The sequence below is a fragment of the Hemitrygon akajei genome, chromosome 25, assembly GCF_048418815.1.
Source record: "Hemitrygon akajei chromosome 25, sHemAka1.3, whole genome shotgun sequence".
In the NCBI taxonomy this organism is placed as follows: domain Eukaryota; kingdom Metazoa; phylum Chordata; class Chondrichthyes; order Myliobatiformes; family Dasyatidae; genus Hemitrygon; species Hemitrygon akajei.
Window position 1 is genome coordinate 34,045,442 of NC_133148.1, and position 20,781 is coordinate 34,066,222.

General features: G+C 44.6%; 1 protein-coding gene across 1 annotated transcript in view; it reads left to right on the top strand.

Moving 5' to 3' along the window:
- LOC140716504 (uncharacterized) overlaps positions 1–19,156 on the top strand; it is a 34,512-nt gene extending 15,356 nt beyond the window's left edge. Inside the window, exons 3-4 of the mRNA XM_073029298.1 lie at positions 14,749–14,753; positions 17,272–19,156. Of these exons, the coding sequence (XP_072885399.1) occupies positions 14,749–14,753; positions 17,272–18,969 (1,703 nt within the window). The 3' untranslated portion in view covers positions 18,970–19,156. The remainder of the gene's footprint in view (positions 1–14,748; positions 14,754–17,271) is intronic.
- The last annotated feature ends 1,625 nt before the right edge of the window (positions 19,157–20,781 follow it).

The window sequence follows — 20,781 nt, forward strand, 5'->3', positions numbered from 1 at the left end:
AGTGGGAGGGGGAGGAGGAGATCTGAAATGATAGGAGAAGACAGGAGGGGGCGGACCTGGAAAGTTGATTGGCAAAAGGGATACACAGCTGGAGAAGGGAAAGGATCATGGGAGGGGAGGCCTAGGGAGAAAGAAAGTGGGAGGGGAGCACCAGAGGGTGATGGAGAACAGGCAAGAAGTGATTGTGAGAGGGACAGAGAGAGAAAAAAAAGATAAAAAGAAAGGAGAGAAAACGGGGGGGGGGGGGGAGAGGAGAGGATAATAAATAAATAAATAAGGGATGGGGTAAGAAGGGGAGGAGGGGCATTAATGGAAGTTAGAGAAGTCAATGTTCATGCCATCAGGTTGGAGGCTACCCAGATGGAATATAAGGTGTTGTTCCTCCAACCTGAGTGTGGCTTCATCTTGACAGTAGAGGAGGCCATGGATAGACATATCAGAATGGGAATGGGATGCGGAATTAAAACGTGTGGCCACTGGGAGATCCTACTTTCTCTGGTGGACAGAGCGTAGGTGTTCAGCGAAACGGTCTCCCAGTCTGCGTCAGGTCTCACTAATATATAAAAGGCTACACCGGGAGCACCGGATGCAGTATACCACACCAGCCGACTCACAGGTGAAGTGTCACCTCACCTGGAAGGACTGTCTGGGGCCCTGAATGGTGGTGAGGGAGGAAGTGTAAGGGCAGGTGTAGCACTTGTTTCGCTTACAAGGATAAGTGCCAGGAGGGAGATCGGTGGGATGGGATGGGTGGGGTCGACAAATGGACAAGGGAGTCGCATAGGGAGCGATCTCTGCGGAAAGCAGAAAGAGGTGGAGAGGGTTAGATGTGCTTGGTAGTGGGATCCTGTTGGAGGTGGCGGAAGTTATGGAGAATTATACGTTGGATCTGGAGGCTGGTGGGGTGGTAGGTGAGGACAAGGGGAACCCTATCACGAGTGGGGTGGCAGGAGGATGGGGTGACAGCAGATGTGCGTGAAATGGGAGAGATGCGCTGATTCTCCGTAACTTCCACAACCTCCAACAGGATAAGAGAAAATAAAGTGTTAAGAATTTTTTTTGAAAGAAAGAGAAGGAAAAAAAGAACCCCTACTAACTAAAAAAAACCCTACTAACTGAAAAAACAAACAAACAAAAAAAAAACCCCATTGGGAGCACAACCCCGGAGCTATACATCATTCCATAAAAAATCATCAATCTGCCAACTCAAATCCACTTAAAGAAAAATCAGAAGGAAACCATACTAATTAACTCAAATCAGATGATAGTAGCGGGTGAATGAACCCCACCTTTTCTCAAAATCAAATCGAGGATCGAAAGTTAGACTTCTGACTTTCTCCAAACTAAGGCATAGCATCACCTAAGAAAACCATTGTATCAAAGCAGGAGCAGAAGCATCTTTCCATTTCAACAAAATAGCCCTTCTGGCCAATAATGTACAAATTCAATTACATGTTGGTCTGATAGAGAAATACCATGAATATATTGACCCAATATATATACCCAATAAAACTGTCAATTTATTAGGTTGTAAATTAATTTTTAAAACTTTAAAAATTGTAGAGAAAATAGACTTCCAAAAATGTTTCCGTACAGAACACGACCAAAATGTGTCAATGTGGCTGTCTCAGTTTTACATCTGTCACACTGACTATCAACATTAAAAAATATTTTAGACAGTCTCTCCTTTGTCAAGTAGTAATTATGTACAATTTTAAATTGAATTAGAGACTTCCCCAATAAAACCCTTCACTAAAGGATTCATTTTTAAAATAATATCTAACAGGTCAGAATTTTGTATATACGGAAAATTAATTAAGTATTTTTGTAAGAAACTGACCTGAAGATATTGCAGGAAATGTGAATATGAGACAGAGTATTTAGTTACTAATTTCTCAAAAGACATCAATCGGCCATCCTGGAACAGATCCATGAAGGAATAAACCCCTGTATTCCTCCAAAAAAGAAAGGTAGGATCACTTAATGAAGGTTTAAATAAATAATTTTGATCAATTAAACTAAAAAGTTTAAATTTTTTAAGATTAAAAAAGTTACGAAACGAACCAAATTCATAATGACGGTTTAATTATAGGATATAAATTTAAATTAGTAATTTTGGCCAGTTGTACAGGTAAAGAAGCTCCTAATAATGAGGTTAAGTGAAACTGTTTCACAGCATTCAATTCCAAATCAGCCCAAGGCGGTCGTTCATCTCTATCAGCCCAATATAACCAAAAACATGTGTAACGTATATTGACAGCCCAATAATACATTCTTAAATTAGGCAAAGCAAGACCTCCATCTTTTTTTTAATGTTTTGTAAATGATATTTATCAATTCTTGGTCTTTTATTATTCCAAACAAAAGATGAAATAATAGAGTCAATCCGATTGAAGAACTTCTTAGTTAAAAAAAGGGATATTTTGAAATAGATATAAAAATTTTGGTAAAATCATCATTTTAACTGCATGAATTCAGCCAACTAATGGAAGTGTTAATGGAGTCCATCTACAAAATAATTGCTTTATAAAATCCACTAAAGGAAACAAATTAGCTTCAAAGGTCTTTATGATTTTTAGTGATAATAATACTTAAATATTTAAATGAGTCCGTAACTCTAAAAGGAATGTCGTCATATACAGAAGCAGAATCATTTAGGGGAAATAATTCACTTTTATGAAGGTTTAGTTTATATCCCGAAAACTTTCCAAAATCGTTTAATAGTTTCAATAAACTTGGAATGGATTCTTCAAGATTCGAAATATAAACTAAGAGATTGTCAGCATAAGGAGAGATCTTATGAACAGTCCCATTTATGAAAATTCCATGAATATCTTTAGCTTCATGAAGTGCAATGGCCAAGGGTTCCAGCACCAAATTAAATAACAAAGCACTTAACGGACATCCTTGTCTCGTACCCCACAAAAGCCGAAAAAAAGGAGATCTGCAATTGTTACTAATAACAGTAGCAATAGGGCTTTTATATATCATTCTAATCCACTTAATAAAATTAATACCAAAGCTGTATTTCTCTAAAACACTAAATAAGTATTTCCATTCAACTCTGTCGAATGCCTTTTCAGCATCAAGAGAGACAACACATTGGGGAGTCTTAGAAAAGGATGAATATATAACATTTAACAGTCTCCGAACATTAGAGGAAGAATAACGGCCCTTTACAAAACTTGTTTGGACCTGAGAGATAATTTTAGCTAGAAAATTCTCCAGCTGATTAGCCATTATTTTTGAGAGAATTTTACCATCCACATTTGATAAAGAAATAGGTCTATATGAAGCACAGTCAGTAGAATTTTTATCTTTCTTAAGAATTAAAGTAATAGAAGCTTCATAAAATGTGGGAGGTAACTCTCCTATCAAAAAATAATCTTTAAGCATTTCCAACATATATGGAGAGAGCAATTTTTCAAATTTTTTATAAAATCCTACAGAATAACCATCTAGTCTTCTTCCTATAGATGCTGCCTGGCCTGCTGTGCTCCACCAGCATTTTGTGTACGTTGCTTGAATTTCCAGCACCTGCAGATTTCCACGTGTTTGAGAATCTGCAGAAGCTGGAAATCGAGCAATATACACAAAATGATGGAGGAACTCAGCAGACCAGACAGCATCTATGGAAAAAAAGTACAGTCCACATTTCAGGTTGAAACCCTTTGGCAGGATTGAAGAAAAAAAGCTGAGGGGTAGATTTAACACGTGGGGGAGGGGAGAGAGAAACACAAGGTGATAGGTGAAACCTGAGGGGGAGGGATGAAGAGTTAGGAAGTTGATTGGTGAAAGAGACAGAAGGCCATGGAAGAAAGTAAAGGAGGGGAGGAGCACCAGAGGGAGGCGATGGGTAGGCAAGGAGATGAGGTGAGAGAGAGAAACAGGGATGGGAAATGGTGAAGGAAAGGGAGCATTACTGGAAGTCTGAGAAGTCAATGTTCATGCCATCAGGTTGGAGGCTACCCAAATGGAATCTAAGGTGTTGTTCCTCCAACCTGAGTGTGGCCTCAGCATGACGGTAGAGGAGGCCATGGATGGACATGAAAGGAATAAAATCACTGCTTGTTTAATTATGTCTTCTCTTTAACAGGGTGAGCAAAACTTTAACTGTGGCCTCACCAGAATCCGGTACAAATGAACCAGAAGACCTCTCAACTTTCATACTCAGTGCTTTGACTTACGAAGATTAGAATCAGAACCAGGTTTATTATCACCGGCATGTGTTGTGAAATTTGTTAACTTAGCGGCAGCAGTTCAATGCAATACACAATATAGGAGAACTAAAAGTAAAATAAATAAATAAATAAGTAAATCAATTACAGTATACATATATTGAACATAGAACATAGAATAGTACAGCACAGTGCAGGCCTTTTGGCCCACAATGTTGTGTCTACTCTTAAACCCAGCCTCCCATATAACCCCCCCACCTTAAATTCCTCCATATACCTGTCTAGTAGTCTCTTAAATTTCAATAGTGTACCTGCCTCCACCAATAACTTAGGCAGTACATTCCATGCACCAACCACATTTGAATACATTAAAAATCATGCAAAACCAGAAATAATGTATATTTAAAAAGTGAGGTTGTGTTCATGGGTTCAATGTCCATTTAGGAATTGGATGGCAGAAGGGAAGAAGCTGTTCCTGAATTGTTGAGTGAGTGCCTTCAAGCTTCTGTACCTCCTACCTGATGGTAGCAATGAGAAGAGGGTGTTCCTTGAGTGCTGGACATCTTTAATAATGGACGCTGCCTTTCTGAGACACCACTCCCTGAAGATGTCCTGAGTACTTTGTAGATGTCTTGGGTACCCAAGATGGAGCTGACTAAATTAACAACCTTCTGCAGCTTCTTTTGGTCCTGTGCAGTAGCCCCCCCCCCCACCCCCATACCATGCCAAAAGCCTCCATCACAGACTTTGCCAGCACCACATATCTAAATTCAAGGATTTGGGGTTTTGGCAAAAAATATACATACCTCTTCAGTTAATCTCACCTTTAAAAACTTCCAAGGCAACTTGCAAACATTATTAAGCATCCTCCCCATCCAGTACTTGCTCTCTTCTTGTAATCAGGGAGGAGGTGCAGGAGACTGAAGAGCCATACTGAACAATTTATGAACATTTTGTTCCCTTCAATCATCAGATATGTGAATTGTTTGTGAACATTACTCCATTATCCATTTCTTTGTACTGTTTATTTCCATTGTAATTTGTTGTAAATTCTTATATCTGTTTACTCCACTCCTGCCTCAAAGTACCAAATCTCAGGACCCTGAGACCATAAGATATAGGAGCAATATTAGGCCCTTTGGCCCATCGAGTCTACTCTGCCATTTCATTATGCCTGATCCATTTTCCCTCTGAGACCCAGTCTCCTGCCTTCTCCCCGTGTCCCTTCATGCCCTGACTAATCATGAATCTATCAACTTCTGTCTTAAATACACCCAATGACTTGGCCTCCACAGCTGCCTGTGGCCACAAGTACCACAAATTCACCACTCTCTGGCTAAAGAAATTCCTCCTCATCTCCGTTCTAAAAGGACATCCCTCTATTCTGGGGATGCGTCGTCTGGTCTTGGACTCCTCCACCACAGGAAACATCCTCTCCACATCCACTCTTGTGAGGTCTTTCTATATTCGATAGGTTTCAATGAGGTCACCTTTCATTCTTCTGAATCACAGTGAGTAGAAGCATGTAAGAGGGTGACGTTAATCCAGATTCTGACGCCGAGCTGAAGTATCTATCTTCTGCCTATTGAATTTTGGTGGAACATGGAGAAAAACCTAATATCTGAATATTGGTAGAGTACGAACATATTTCAGACTGAAACTGAAAAGATCTGGATCTACCCCACATTCACTTCAAATGCCACTTCATGCTGCACAGAAGGAAACAAAATCCCTGCATCAGCTTTGTTTCTTTCACCAAATTACCTTTGTTCATTGTCGTCTGGTCCTGACTTTCTGCCGCTGAGACCGTGTGTTTTTGTATTCTCCCTGGGTAACAAGTGACTAGTAGCATTCACATCGCAAAATTGCCACACGGTGTTAATCTCCAATGACAAAGTCCAATAATCTACCCTTGAGGTTCAATGGCATTTCCTGACACTGTGTTTACCACCGTGAAATGCCTGGAGGGTTACAATCAGCAGAAAGTTCCCAGAAGCAGCCATGTAAGTGCTGTGTGCTCTTAGTAGACAATAGACAATAGGTGCAGGAGTAGGCCATTTGGCCCTTCAAGCCAACACCGCCATTCAATGTGATCATGGCTGATCGTCCACAATCAGTACCCCGTTCCTGCCTTCTCCCCATATCCCTTGACTCCGCTATCTTTAAGAGCTCTATCTAACTCTTTCTTGAAAGCATCCAGAGAATTGGCCTCCACTGCCTTCTGAGGCAGAGCACTCCATAGATCCACAACTCTCTGGGTGAAAAAGTTTTTCCTCAACTCCGTTCTAAATGGCCTACCCCTTATTTTTAAACTGTGGCCTCTGGTTCTGGACTCCCCCAACATCGGGAACATATTTCCTGCCTCTAGAGTGTCCAATCCCTTAATAATCTTATATGTTTCAATCAGATCCCCTCTCATCCTTCTAAATTCCAGTGTATACAAGCCCAGTCGCTCCAATCTTTCAACATATGACAGTTCTGCCATCCCAGGAGTTAACATCGTGAACCTACGCTGCACTCCCTCAATAGCAAGAATGACCTTCCTGAAATTTGGAGACCAAAACTGCACACAATACTCCAGGTGTGGTCTCACCAGGGCCCGGTATGACTGCAGAAGGACCTCTTTGCTCTTATACTCAACTCCCCTTGATATGAAGGCCAACATGCCATCAGCTTTCTTCACTGCCTGCTGTACCTGCATGCTTACTTTCAGTGACCGATGAACAAGGACACCTAGATCTCGTTGTAGGTCGTGGGACATGTCCAGAAGGTGAAACTATGCTAACACAGAGAGATAAACTGAGCAAAATCATGGAGTGATCAAGGGGAAAAATGACACAGACAGGAAAATCAGGGAATTTGATGTGTCGGGATACCCGAACTGTGCCCAGTTAACAGAGAAGGTGCTGGCTACATGTTTATCTAATGATGGTGAGGTCATTGTGCAGATGCCCCATGGTGCACTATTGTGATAAAATAGTGTGGAGGGAGAGAGGCAGAAGGAAGGAGATGGGGAGAGGGAAGGGAGGGAAAGGTAAGAGGGAGAAGAGAGAGGGAGAGAAGGAGTTGAGAGAGGGAGAGAAGGGGTTGAGAGAGAGAGAGAGAGAAGTCTACATGAAAGGTGTCAGATATATGGTACGGACAGACAGACATACTTTATTGATCCCGAGGGAAATTGGGTTTTGTTACAGTCACACCAACCAAGAATAGTGTAGAAATATAGCAATATAAAACCATAAATAATTAAATAATAATAAGTTAATCATGCCAAGTGGAAATTAGTCCAGGACCAGCCTATTGGCTCAGGGTGTCTGACACTCTGAGGGAGGAGTTGTAAAGTTTGATGGCCACAGGCAGGAATGACTTCCTATGACGCTCAGTGTTGCATCTCGGTGGAATGAGTCTCTGGCTGAATGTACTCCTGTGCCTAACCAGTACATTATGGAGTGGATGGGAGTCATTGTCCATACCTCCTGCATTCTGCAAATCATTTAGTGGATGTTAATTATTAGTTTGTTTTCTGTACTTCTACTTCACGAACCATTTGTTTTTCTTTCTGTATGGCATGTTCTATGTAACTCCTACAAAGTGATTTCTTGTGGCTTTATCTGTGCACAGTGACTCCTTTGTTTATGAATGGATGCACAAATTCCCATTGTTGAATCAGAAAAAGAACACAAAATGAATTTTAAAGTATTTTCATTACAGTAATTGAACTGATAAAATAGCAGCTTAAGGTGTTGGGTTCTGTTGTGCTTCCTAAAGGTCAGCTGGTGTTGGGAGTTTTGCACATCTATAGGAGTGCCTTACATCTCCTTTGGTAGAAAAGTATCTCCACCCAGCCACCCATTATCCAGTAACCTTGTTAAATGTGTTGGTGCAGAGTTTGAAGAAAGCAGCATCTCCCCTCACAATGATTGTTCTACAGCTAAATGCCCTGCTAGCAAACTTGTCTGTGGCTTTGGACTTGTGTTATCTGTTACCACAGTGTTCTTCTCAGATTTTGACATAATTTCTAGAGTTAATTTCTCTACTCAGATTTGCCTTCTTTGGTTTAAAAATAAGTCTGACTTCACCGAGGTGTTCAATTCCATTGCTGGGTGACTGATTGTGCCAAACAACTTAGATTATTTGGTTAATAGGTGGATCCAGGTAAGAGGGAGAAGGGCTTACACAGTGAATGGGTGGGAACTGATAAGCTTGTGGAACAAAGGGACCTGGAAACACCATTCACTGAATGTGGCCGTGACAGGATGGTGAAGAAGGCGTTTAGCATGCTGGCCTTCATCAGTCAGGCCATTGATTTTAGGAACAGACTTCAGTAAGAGGGAGGAGATTTGAAAGGGACCAGAGGGGTAATTTTAATAGCGGGCAGTGAGTAGGTTGGGGTGGAAGTATGTCTCTACCAAAGGAGGTGTGAAGTGTTCTTTCCCTCCCGGCTAGCCTGCAGGTCAGACTTGGACAAGGTGTAGCACCTACTTAGCCTCCTCACACCAGTCAGAGTCAGGTGAAGTAATGGGAGCAGTGGTGGATGGTCGTATGAGCAGCTGGTGCAGATCACAAGTCCTGGTTATGCGACCACTGACGCCAGGCAGACAATCTCCAAAGGGTATTGATGATGGCTGGTGTCAGCTGTCTTGTAAAGACACTGCCCAGAAGAAGGCCATGGCAAACCAGTTCTGAAGATATATTTGCCAAGAACAGTGATGGTCATGTAGACCATGATCGCCCACGTCATATGACATGGCACCTGATGATAATGATGATGATGGAATGAACTATCATAAGAAGTGGTCAAGGCAGGGTCGATAACAATATTTATGAGGCAATTGGATAGGAATATGGTAGGGAGGGTCTTGGAAGGTTATGGACCCAAATGGTCAACTGGGATGTTGGAGGATGTTGTGTTCATCATGGACCAGTTGGGCATAGAGTGATGTATCTCACATCTCACTATGTCTCTATCTCACAGTGATATGGGAAAAAACAGTAGAGATAAACTAGCTAGATTGCATTTTAGAACAGCTGTCATAATGGACTAAAATTCCTCCTTTGCAGCTGCATCATTTTATGATTCTCATCCATTGAACAGTCATTTCTGTAAATAATTATTTAAGAGCAAATTGTTGGTTGGTTGCTTGATATACAGTACAGAATCGGCTCTTCCAGTCCACTGTGCCGCACAGTCCAGCCGGTATATCTTTAGACTGTGGAGGAAACTGGAGCACCTGGAGAAAATGCAAGTGGTCATGGGGAGAACGTACAAGCTCCTTAGAATTGAACCCGGGTCACTGGTACTATAAAGCGTTGTGCTAACCACTACCTTACCCAACTGTGAGATCTTCCTTTTGGTCATAGTAATTTAAGCAAGATAAACAAAACAAATCTTTCAAAGAGTTCCTTAGTAATAGCCATTAAACTTCATTGTCCTTTCACAATGATTGCATTGATTTTTGCCTCTTCAATTGCCCTATCCTATTTATTCAGACCAAAACTATAATGGATACAATATTTCCTTTTGTAATATCAGAAAGCTTCACAGCCATTGAAGGGTATTAATGGAATATAGAACAGGATACCAAATCTAATTAATTGATAGATGAGGGGCAAATATGTACATTCTTTGATAATACAAATGTGTATATTTTGAACTTGAACTTCTGGTACAGGACCTGCATTTGTGTACACCTGTTGTTATGCTTACCTTGTGCTGAGCTTTGAAATGACAGTGATTAGGTCCTGCCCACACCTTCATTATTTTGGGACTAAGATAGGAATATTTCCCTGGCTTGTTTGAAAGTTGGACACAGAGGCTGTTGAAATCCACATCTGTGAGTGGAGTCATTTCTTTACTACTATACATAAAAAAGTTGAAGTATTTTAACAAAGAGTTCTCCAATTTAAACATATTTAAGATCAACATATTTATAATCCCACTTAAGGTGCTGATGTACTATGTCAGCAAGCCCTTTTTGTTTCTGCTTCAAGTATCATACCTATAACAGGTTTCAACTTGTAGTTCTGGGGAACAATGATAATTTCGACAATGCAGGAGTGTTTCTAGAGTTGGTGAAGTATTCTTACCTCTTTTGACCATGATTCATCGTGGCTACCTCTTCCTGATCATGAAAACTTTGTCCCAAAAAATCGCCTCCATTGTCACACACATCCCCATCAAAGTCATTCTCCAGGGTGTCACCGACATTCTGGTGATTATCTGCCGACTTTGACTCTAGATTCATGTCAAATAGATGATTTTTTTCTTGAATTTCTCTAACATTGACATACAAGGGGTGATTGATAAGTTTATGGCCCAAGGTAGAAGGAGTCAATTTTAGAAAACCTAGCACATTTATTTTTCAATGTGCAGGGTGTTCACCAGTGTAGGCAGCCAACAAACTGGCAAGCATAGCTGGGACCTATGCGAGTGCCTACGGCTACCCCTTTTTTTGGAAGGAAATGGGAAGAGCCAAAGGAGAAATTATTGAGAGTGAGAACAAGTTCCGCTAGATGGAGGAGAGTGGTGGTGGAGGGGAACTGGTTGTGTCTGGTGTCCAGAAAGAAACAGAGAGCTTTGTGTCCTTCCTGGTGGGGGATGGAGGTGTATAGGGACTGGACATCCATAGTGAAAATAAGATGATGGGGGCCAGGGAACCTGAAATCCTTGAAAAGATCAAGAGCTTGTGAGGTGTCATGGATAGAGGTAGGAAGGGACCGAACTGGGGGGACAAAACAGAGTTGAGGCATGCAAATATAAGTTCAGTGGGGCAGGAACAAGCTGAAACAATGGGTCTACCTGGACAGGCGGGTTTGTGGATCTTGGGTAGGAGGTAGAAATGGGAGGTGTTGGGTGTGGGAACTGTGAGGTTGGTAAAGCCCCACTTGTCTTTTCCTTTACATGACAACAAAATCCTCTGTTTGTCATTTGTCTCCATAGTTTGAAGTAGAGAAACTAGATTGAAATTAAATGATGAAGATGCATATTTCCTGAAATATTAAGAATATTAAGTACTGGAGGTCTACCCCATCAGCAAGTTGCTCGATAGTGGTGAATGGATTTACTGTGCCTACTACAGTGACCCAACGAGAAAGGTGTTGGAGGTGAAGTGCAGTCCAACAAATGCTGCAAATGATGATTTCCTTATTCTTCTTGCGATTGCAGGATCCTGCTGGACATCGGTGAGGTTGAATGCTACAAGTCCGCTTCACTGAATCACCGGTGAGACTGACGGCGGAGTGCGGGGGGGGGGGGGGGTGCGTATGGCCTAGATCATTCCGCAGACCTGGCCCACATGCAGCTGCCCAGCGGAGGAGCCACTGGAGGCGCAGTGGTGCATCAAGCATTCGGGCTGGGCTGGGTGATGGCCCCACCCACGGGTGCTGCCTTCCAGTGCAGGAAAGCTGGAATGCGTTTGCCGGAGGCTGAATTAGTGAGTGATGAGGAACTGCTACATACTTTTTCTTGCAGGAACATGGCTCCAGGACAATCATCCCGTACACCACCAATCTCCAGGCCAGGACGCACAGGGACTTGGGTTATATATCTTTTTTGTGATTGTATGTTTTAATTACTTTAGTTGTGATTGTATGTTGTAATCCCAAGTATATTTAGTTATTGACATACGGTATGGATAGGCCCTTCTAGACATATCACCCTGTAATCCCCCAATTTAATCCTGGCCTATTTACTGGACAATTTACAATGAGCAATTTACCAACTAACCAGCAGGTCTTTGGAATGTAGGTGGAAATCAGAGCACCTGGACAAAACCCAAGCAGTCATGGGGGGATCATGCAAATTCCTTACAGGCTCTGATGGGAATTGAACCCATGTCCTTGGTACTGTAAAGTGTTGTGCTAACCACTATGCTACCGTGTTGTCCCAACTATATGTGCCTTGTGTGACTGTTGGTACTGTTTATCGCAGCTTGGCCCCAGAGGAATGGTGTTTTGTTTGTGTGGTTGTACGACATTTAGACTTGAACTTAAATGTTCCAGCCTTATTGTCTTATTTTCATGCAATTTGTCAAGTCTTTAGTTTAGTTCAAAGTAAATTTACTATCAAGGTTCATTTATGTACTGTACATTAATTCCTGCAAATGACAACTTGTGTCACCTCTCTCTCTCATCACTGTTAGTAATTTTCCTTCCTTACCAGTTTCCTGTGCTTTTGACATAATCCCTTGCAATACTGTGGAGGGCAGATCATTGGATGTATTTAAAACGGAGGTTGATAGATCTTTGATGAATAAGGATGTCAAAGGCCACAGGAGAATAGTGTTGAGAGGGAAAATAAATCAAGCAACACACACAAAATGCTGGTGGAATGCAGCAGGCCAGGCAGCATCTATAGGGAACTGCCGAAGTCCTGACGAAGGGTCTCGGCCCGAAACGTCGACAGTGCTTCTCCTATAGATGCTGCCTGGCCTGCTGTGTTCTACCAGCATTTTGTGTGTGTTGCTTGAATTTCCAGCATCTACGGATTTCCTTGTGTTTGCTGGGAAAATAAATCAGCCATGATTGAATAGCACAGCAGACTCCAAGTGCCAAATGGCCTAATTCTGCTCCTATGCCTTATGATCTTACTTAAAGTGAAGGGGAACGTAGTGTGGGTGAGGGGATGAAGTTTGAAATGAGAGGTACAGGGTGGAAAAGGTGAAGAGCTGATGAATAATGACACAGACAGGAGAAGAGAGTTGTCGGTGGGAGAAAGGGAACGAGGAGGGACATTATGAGCATTTTCACTGCTTCGAACGGGCTGTGTCTCAAAAAGCTGTTCTCTCCCCCCAATACCCGATAAATCCTCTGAAGTCTGAATGCTGAGTTAAAGCTCTCGCAATGTTTCTGTAGCGCATGCGCATTTCTGGTTCAATGACCTTTCCCCACCTGTACGTTGGAGTTCTTTTGAAACACAGAATAGCAGTTGATATTTAGTATAGTGCCTTTGGACCTGGCTGTGCTAAATTAAGCGCCGAGGTCTCCACATGTAAACATTAACGGATCTGAGATTCCGTCCATTTACTGTCCACTTTCATTACCCAGAAATCTACGCGCTCGGTGCCGGCTGATCAGGTGCGCATGCGCCGAGGGGAGCGGTGGGAGCCCGTTGCGCATGCGCTCGCCAGACAGAGGACTGTCGGAATCAGACCAGCGGGTGAGACCGGGGCTCCGCGCCCCGCCTGGGAGACAATTGCTGCGGGTTCTCGTCACGCCACCATCGCCCTGAACTCCGGGGTACAAACTGTCCTTACAAGGGGAAATGTCTGCTGATGAGCGAAGGTCCTGGCGCTATTCCTGTGGCGCATACCTGTCGCTCGATCGGTGGCTGATAGTCGGGGATCTCGTTCGTGGGGTGAATCGGTTTCTGGTTTGTGGGGGTTTCTGGTAAAGGGATAGCTATCGGGGACTGCAGAGGCGTGTTTTAGAGCGCTCTCGGAGGGAGTGGAAGAGGTAAGATCTCCCAGACCAGCTCCAGTAGGCAAATCAGATCACTGCCCTGTCATATTTATTAACATTGACTCTGGTGAGCTTATCGCTGTCCATGAACTCCTGGGGGTGGAGTCACAGTAATCAAAATGTCTCCAGGAGTATCCATGTAACCCTGTGGGCCTGATTAGAAGCTAGAGTTGGACTGAGACAACTCAGAGATTGATGCAGAAATGGTCCATTCCGATACAGATAGGCAGACAGAGAATTTCATCATCAGTTCGGATGCCTGAACCCGGTTAAAAACGGGGAGCATTCGTCCAACTTGGGTTGAGCCCTGCTTATAACAGTGTGATGTCAGACTCACCATAGGGATGAAAATTATCTCGTCTCAGTTGTTATCCTTAACAAATTGATGTCTTCTGTAACAGGAGTGAATCTGCAGATGCTGGAAATAAAAAAACACGAAATGTTGGCAGAACTCAGCAGGCCAGACAGCATCTATGGGAGGAGGTAATAACGATGTTTCGGGCCAAAACCCTTCATCAGGAGTGAAGTAACATGGGATGGCCAAGAGGGGATAAGAATAGACAATAGACAATACGTGCAGGAGTAGGCCATTCGGCCCTTCTAGCCAGCACCGCCATTCAGTGTGATCATGGCTGATCATACACAATCAGTACCCCGTTCCTGCCTGCTCCCCATATCTCTTGACCCTGCTATCTATAAGAGCTCTATCTAACTCTCTCTTGAATGCATCCAGAGACTTGGCCTCCACTGCCTTCTGGGGCAGAGCATTCCACATATCCACCACCCTCTGGGTGAAAAAGTTTTTCCGCATCTCTGTTCTAAATGGCCTACCCCTTATTCATAAACTGTGGCCTCTAGTTCTGGACTCACCCATCAGCGGGAACATGCTTCCTGCCTCCAGCGTGTCCAATCCCTTAATAATCTTATATGTCTCAATCAGGTCCCCTCTCATCCTTCTAACTTCCAGTGTATACAAGCCCAGTTGCTCCAATCTTTCAACATATGACAGTCCCGCCATTCCGGGAATTAACCTTGTGAACCTACGCTGCACTCCCTCAATAGCAAGAATGTCCTTCCTCAAATTTGGAGACCAAAACTGCACACAATACTCCAGGTGGGGTCTCACCAGGGCCCTGTACAGCTGCAGAAGGACCTCTTTACTCCTATACTCAATTCCTGTTGTTATAAAAGCCAGCATGCCATTAGCTTTCTTCACTGCCTGCTGTACCTGCATGCTTGCTTTCATTACAAGAACACCTAGATCTCGTTGTACTTCCCCTTTTCCTAACTTGACTCCATTTAGATAGTAATCTGCCTTCCTGTTCTTGCCACCAAAGTGGATAACCTCACATTTATCCACATTAAACTGCATCTGCCATACATTTGGCCACTCACCCAACCTGTCCAAGTCACCCTGCATTCTCATAATATCTTCCTGACATTTCACACTGCCACCCAGCTTTGTGTCATCAGCAAATTTGCTAATGTTACTTTTAATCCCTTCATCTAAATCATTAATGTATATTGTAAACAGCTGCGGTCCCAGCACCGAACCTTGCAGTACCCCACTGGTCACAGCCTGCCATTCCGAAAGGGACCCGTTAATCGCTACTCTTTATTTCCTGTCAGCCAGCCAATTTTCGATCCATGTCAGTACTCTGCCCCCAATACCATGTGCCCTAATTTTGCCCACTAATCTCCTATGTGGGACTTTATCAAAAGCTTTCTGGAAGTCCAGGTCCACTACATCCACTGGCTCTCCCTTGTCCATTTTCATAGTTACATCCTCAAAAAACTCCAGAAGATTAGTCAAGCATGACTTTCCCTTCATAAATCCATGCTGACTTGGACTGATCCTTCTACTGCTATCCAAATGTGTCGTAATTTCATCTTTTATAATTGACTCCAGCATCTTTCCCACCACTGACGTCAGGCTAACCGGTCTATAATTCCCTGTTTTCTCTCTCCCTCCTTTCTTGAAAAGTGGGACAACATTAGCCACCCTCCAGTCAGCAGGAACTGTTCCTGAATCTATAGAACATTGGAAAATGATTACCAATGCGTCCACAATTTCTAGAGCCACCTCTTTAAGTACCCTGGGATGCAGACCATCAGGTCCCGGGGACTTATCAGCCTTCAGACTTAACAGTCTATCCAACACCGTTTCTTGCCTAATATAAATTTCCTTCAGTTCATCCTTTACCCTAGTTCCATTGACCACTATTACATCTGAAGTGGGGGGAGAGATAAAGTAGAGAGCTGGGAAGTGATAGGCTGGAGGGAAATGGGCTAGGGGGAAGGTGGAGAATTATGGGAAATAAAAGAGAAAGAAAGGTAAGGCTGGGGGGAGAGATTATAGTGAGGGGGGAGAAAGAGAAAGAGAACCAGACTAAAATAATAGATTGGGATGGGGGTAAGGGTGGGGGGCAGGGGTATCAATGGAGGTCAGTGACTTGGATGTTCATGCCGACAGGAAGGAGGCTACCTAGGCGGGAGATAAGGTATTGCTCCATCGACCTGAGTGTGGCCTCATCTTGACGGTAGAGGAGGCCATGGACAGACATGTCGGAGTGGGAGTGGTCTGTGGAATTGAAGTGTGTGGCCACAGGGAGATCCCGCCACTGCTGGAGGACCGAGCGCCGGTGTTCGGCGAAACGGTCTCCCAGTCTGCGGCGGGTCTCCCCAATGTATAAATGGCCACATCGGGAGCACTGGATACAGTATATCACCCCGGTTGACTCGCAGGTGAAGTGGTGCCTCACCTGAAAGGACTGTCTGGGGCCTGGGATGGTGGTGAGGGAAGAAGTGTGGGGGCAGGTGTAGCACTTCTGTTTGCAGGGATGAGTGCCCAGAGGGAGGTCCGTGGGGAGGGATGGTGGGGGGAATGAATGGACAAGGGAGTCGCGTAGGGAGTGATCCCTGCGGAAAGCCGAGAGTGGGGGGGAGGGGAAGATGTGGTTGGTGGTGGGATCACGTAGGAGGTGGCGGAAGTATTCTGTAACTTTTTTTTACAGGGCACAAAAGGCAAAGGGCTTGTATGCGTGAATCTCAAACAGAACAACAAACACGTCAGTCCCACCGTACGTTGTCATCAATCTTTGAATGTGGAGGAGGAGATACTTGAGAAAACAGCACACCATTTGCAGCAAGGAGAACCCAAACCCAGTGTAGGAGAGAGATCTGGATAAAGCAACCTGGTGATAAACCTTGTGAATTCTCTTCAAGTTATTGAAGGAGTGAACAAGTATTTCCATTGTAACGCCAGTATATCAGTGGTGGAACCTTGGAGCAGAAGATGTATCTCAGCCCAGCTGGAAACGTGCTTTGTGTGTGAAATAAAGTTTTCTGGTGTAACTCTGTGAAATCCACTGCAACTAAGTGCCTGCCAACACACCAGCATTTGTTCACTAGAGATCAGGTCTTCAGCTGCATTGCCTGTGTGAAGGATTGACGTCTGACTTGATGAATTAACAGTTCACCTGCTCTGTGTGTGGGAAGGCAGTCACTTGATCATTCTACTTACTGACACATCAGTGAGCTCACACGAGAGAGCGGAGAGACTGTTCAACTCTTCCGTGTGTGGGACGGGATTCACTTGTTCATCCCATGTGATGAGTCACCCCCAATGCACTCCAAGGAGAGGCCGTTCATCTGCTCGGACTGTGGGAAGGGATTCACTCGTTCATCCAACTTAATTAGACACCAGCGATTTCACTCTGGGGAGAAGCCGTTCACCTGCTCAGACTGTGGGAAGGGATTTACTCAGTCATCACACCTGCAAGTACACCGGCGTGTTCACAGCGGAGAGAGACCATACATCTGCCCTGTTTGTGGGAAGCGATGTACTCAATCATCTGACCTGATGAGGCACAAGCAAATTCACACGGGAGAGAGGCCGTTCACCTGCTCTGAATGTGGGAAGGGATTCACTCGGTCATCTAACCTGCTGGCTCACCAGGCGGTTCACACTGGGGAGAGGCCGTTCACCTGCTCTGAATGTGGGGAGGGATTCACTCATTCGTCCTACCTGATACATCACCAGCAAGTTCACACCGGAGAGAGGCCATTCACCTGCTCAGTCTGTGGGAAGGGATTCACTCGGTCGTCTAATCTACTGGCACATCAGAGACTTCACACTGGGGAGAGGCCGTTCACCTGTTCAGACTGTGGGAAGGGATTCACTGAATCGTCACACCTGCACGCGCACCAGCGGGTTCACACAGAAAAAAAAACATTCACCTGCTCAGACTGTGGGGATGTATTCAATCAGTTGTCTCAACTGCAAGCACACAGGCGAGTTCACGATGGGGAGCGACCGGTTATCTGCTCTGTCAGCAGGAAACGATGCACTCGACCATCTCAGCTGATGAAGCATCAGCGAGTTCACACTGGGGACACACTGTTCACCTGCTCAGAATGTGGAAAGGGATTCACTCGCTCATCTCACCTACTATCACACCAGGCAGTTCACACTGGGGAGAGGCCGTTCACCTGCTCAGAATGTGGGAAGGGATTCACTCATGCATCTGATCTGAGAAGTCACCAGCGAGTTCACACTGGGGAGAGACCCTTCACCTGCTCAGAATGTGGGAAGACGTTCACTCGGTCATCCCATCTCTTATCACACCAGGCAGTTCACACTGGGGAGAGGCCGTTCACCTGCTCAGAGTGTGGGAAGGGATTCACTCGGTCATCCCATCTCTTATCACACCAGAGACTTCACACTGGGGAGAGGCCGTTCACCTGTTCAGACTGTGGGAAGGGATTCACTGAGTCATCTCACCTGCACGCACACCAGCGGGTTCACACGGGAGAAAAGCCATTCACCTGTCCTGTTTGTGGGAAGGGATTCACTCACTCATCTCAAGTGAGAAGACACCAGCGAGTTCACTCTGGGGAGAAGCCGTTCACCTGCTCAGACTGTGGGAAGGCATTTACACAGTCATCTCACTTGCAAGTACACCGGCGTGTTCACAGTGGAGAGAGACCATACATCTGCCCTGTTTGTGGGAAGCGATGTACTCAATCATCTGACCTGTTGAGGCATAAGCGAATTCACACGGGAGAGAGGCCCTTCACCTGCTCCGAATGTGGGAAGGGATTCACTCGGTCATCTAACCTACTAGTACACCAGACGGTTCACACTGGGGAGAGGCCGTTCACCTGCTCAGAGTGTGGGAAGGGATTTGCACATTCGTCCTATCTGATAAGTCACCAGCGGGTTCACACCGGAGAGAGGCCGTTCACCTGCTTAGAATGTGGGAAGAGATTCAGTCGGTCGTCTAATCTACTGGCGCACCAGAGAGTTCACACTGGGGAGAAGCCATTCAGCTGATGAACTGTGGGGAATGATTTACTGAATAGTCATATTTGAACACACACCAGTGAGGTCACACAGGAGAGAAACCATTCACCCGTTCTTTGTCTGGGAAGGGATTCACTCACTCATTCCGAATTGTTAAGACACAAACGATTTCACTCTGGGGAGAAGCCATTCACCTGCTCAGACTGTGGGAAGGGATTCACTCAATCAGCTGAACTGCTGAAACACCAGCGAGTTCATAGTGGGGAAGCCCGTTTACCTGTTGTGAATCTGGGAAGGGATTCACTCAGTTACACCACATTGTGAAGTATCAGTGGATTTACAATGAGAGGCTGCATACCTGGCCTGTGTGAGTAAACAGGTTTACTCGTTCATCCTACCTGCTCCGATTGTGCGGAGTTATGTACGGTGTTTTCTCACCCGTAGACACCATCATGCTCACAGTGGCCAGGGTCCATTCATCTGCTCTGTGTGGCAGGGATTCACTCGCTCAGCCCACAGGCAGAAACACCAGTGGGCTCACAGTGGAAAGAGGGTATTCACCTGTTCTGTGTGTGGGAGGGATATACTCTGTCACCCAGCCTGAAGATATAACTGCGAGTTCCCGTTGCACACTGAGCCACTGAGTCATTTCAGCCACTGAGCACCAGCGAGTTCCCACGAGGGAGTAGCCGTTCACCTGTTCTGAGTGTGGGAAGGGTTTCGTTCAGTTAAACCACCTTGTGAGGCTCCATTAAGTTCACAATAAGGTGAGGCCACACTTCTGTCCTGGATGAGCAGAGATTTACTCAATTGTCCCTCATGGTGATATTCCAGCAACTTCACATCAAGGAGAAGGTTCAAATAAGCTGCCTGTTATATTTTTAGGCATCACGGCAGCTGGATCTGGTTGCAAGCTCCTGAATGATTCTTCATGTCAGGTTCTGCTGTTATTGCAGCTGCTGATCGCACCCGGGACTGAACTGAGCCTTCGAGGGGTTTGTTCTGCTGCTGTCGGCAGTAAATGAGACTGGTGTTTAACGTTGTAGATCTGTGACAAATAAATCAGTTGCATTTCAAATTGTCGTGGAAACACTAACTGAGAACACTCAGAGTGACTTGGAGTTTCGTTTTAAGAGTTTATTAGCATGATATCATGGAGAGGCTGCAGCAATCTCCACTGCCACCAGAACTCTAAACTTTAGGTTATTCAGTGCTCATATTTATACAGCAAGACAAACAACTTCACATAACTTTGGCATCCCACGGTCAGTACCTGATCAATCGTTTAAATTATCCCTCCATACGAGTCAACGGTTCTTCCTGCTTCCTGCTATCAGGACTCATAAATTTAGCCCCAGACGCATTCTCCCTCCTGGTTCCAGGATCCTACTATCTTATTAATTGGAGTTCCTGGTATTGCACTTATCATCTAAGGTTATTCTCGACATGCATCAGCGGTCTTAAGCCCAGCTGTTCTAGAATTGTCAAGTATCCCATTATACATTAGTTTTAACCATCTCTACCACAAATCCCTCCTTGTTGATCTTTCTGATCAACACTTAAAGGTTCGTATTTCTTTCTTTCGGGAAAGGGGCTCATAACCCACTGGGTAAGGGCGCATTCCTAAACTTCCCTCTTCATCGTAACTCCCCTCTTCTTCCCCATCTCCCGTGACGTGAGATTGCGCAGACGCAGCAAATGCGTTGTTGTATGACACAATGAATCACCACCGCTAAGCAGACTAGGGCAATGAGATGGTAAAAGAGGGGCTGTAACCAGAGAAATATTCCTTCTAAAACTGATTTAAACCACCTAAAGAAATCCCAGCCTTATGAAGGGGCT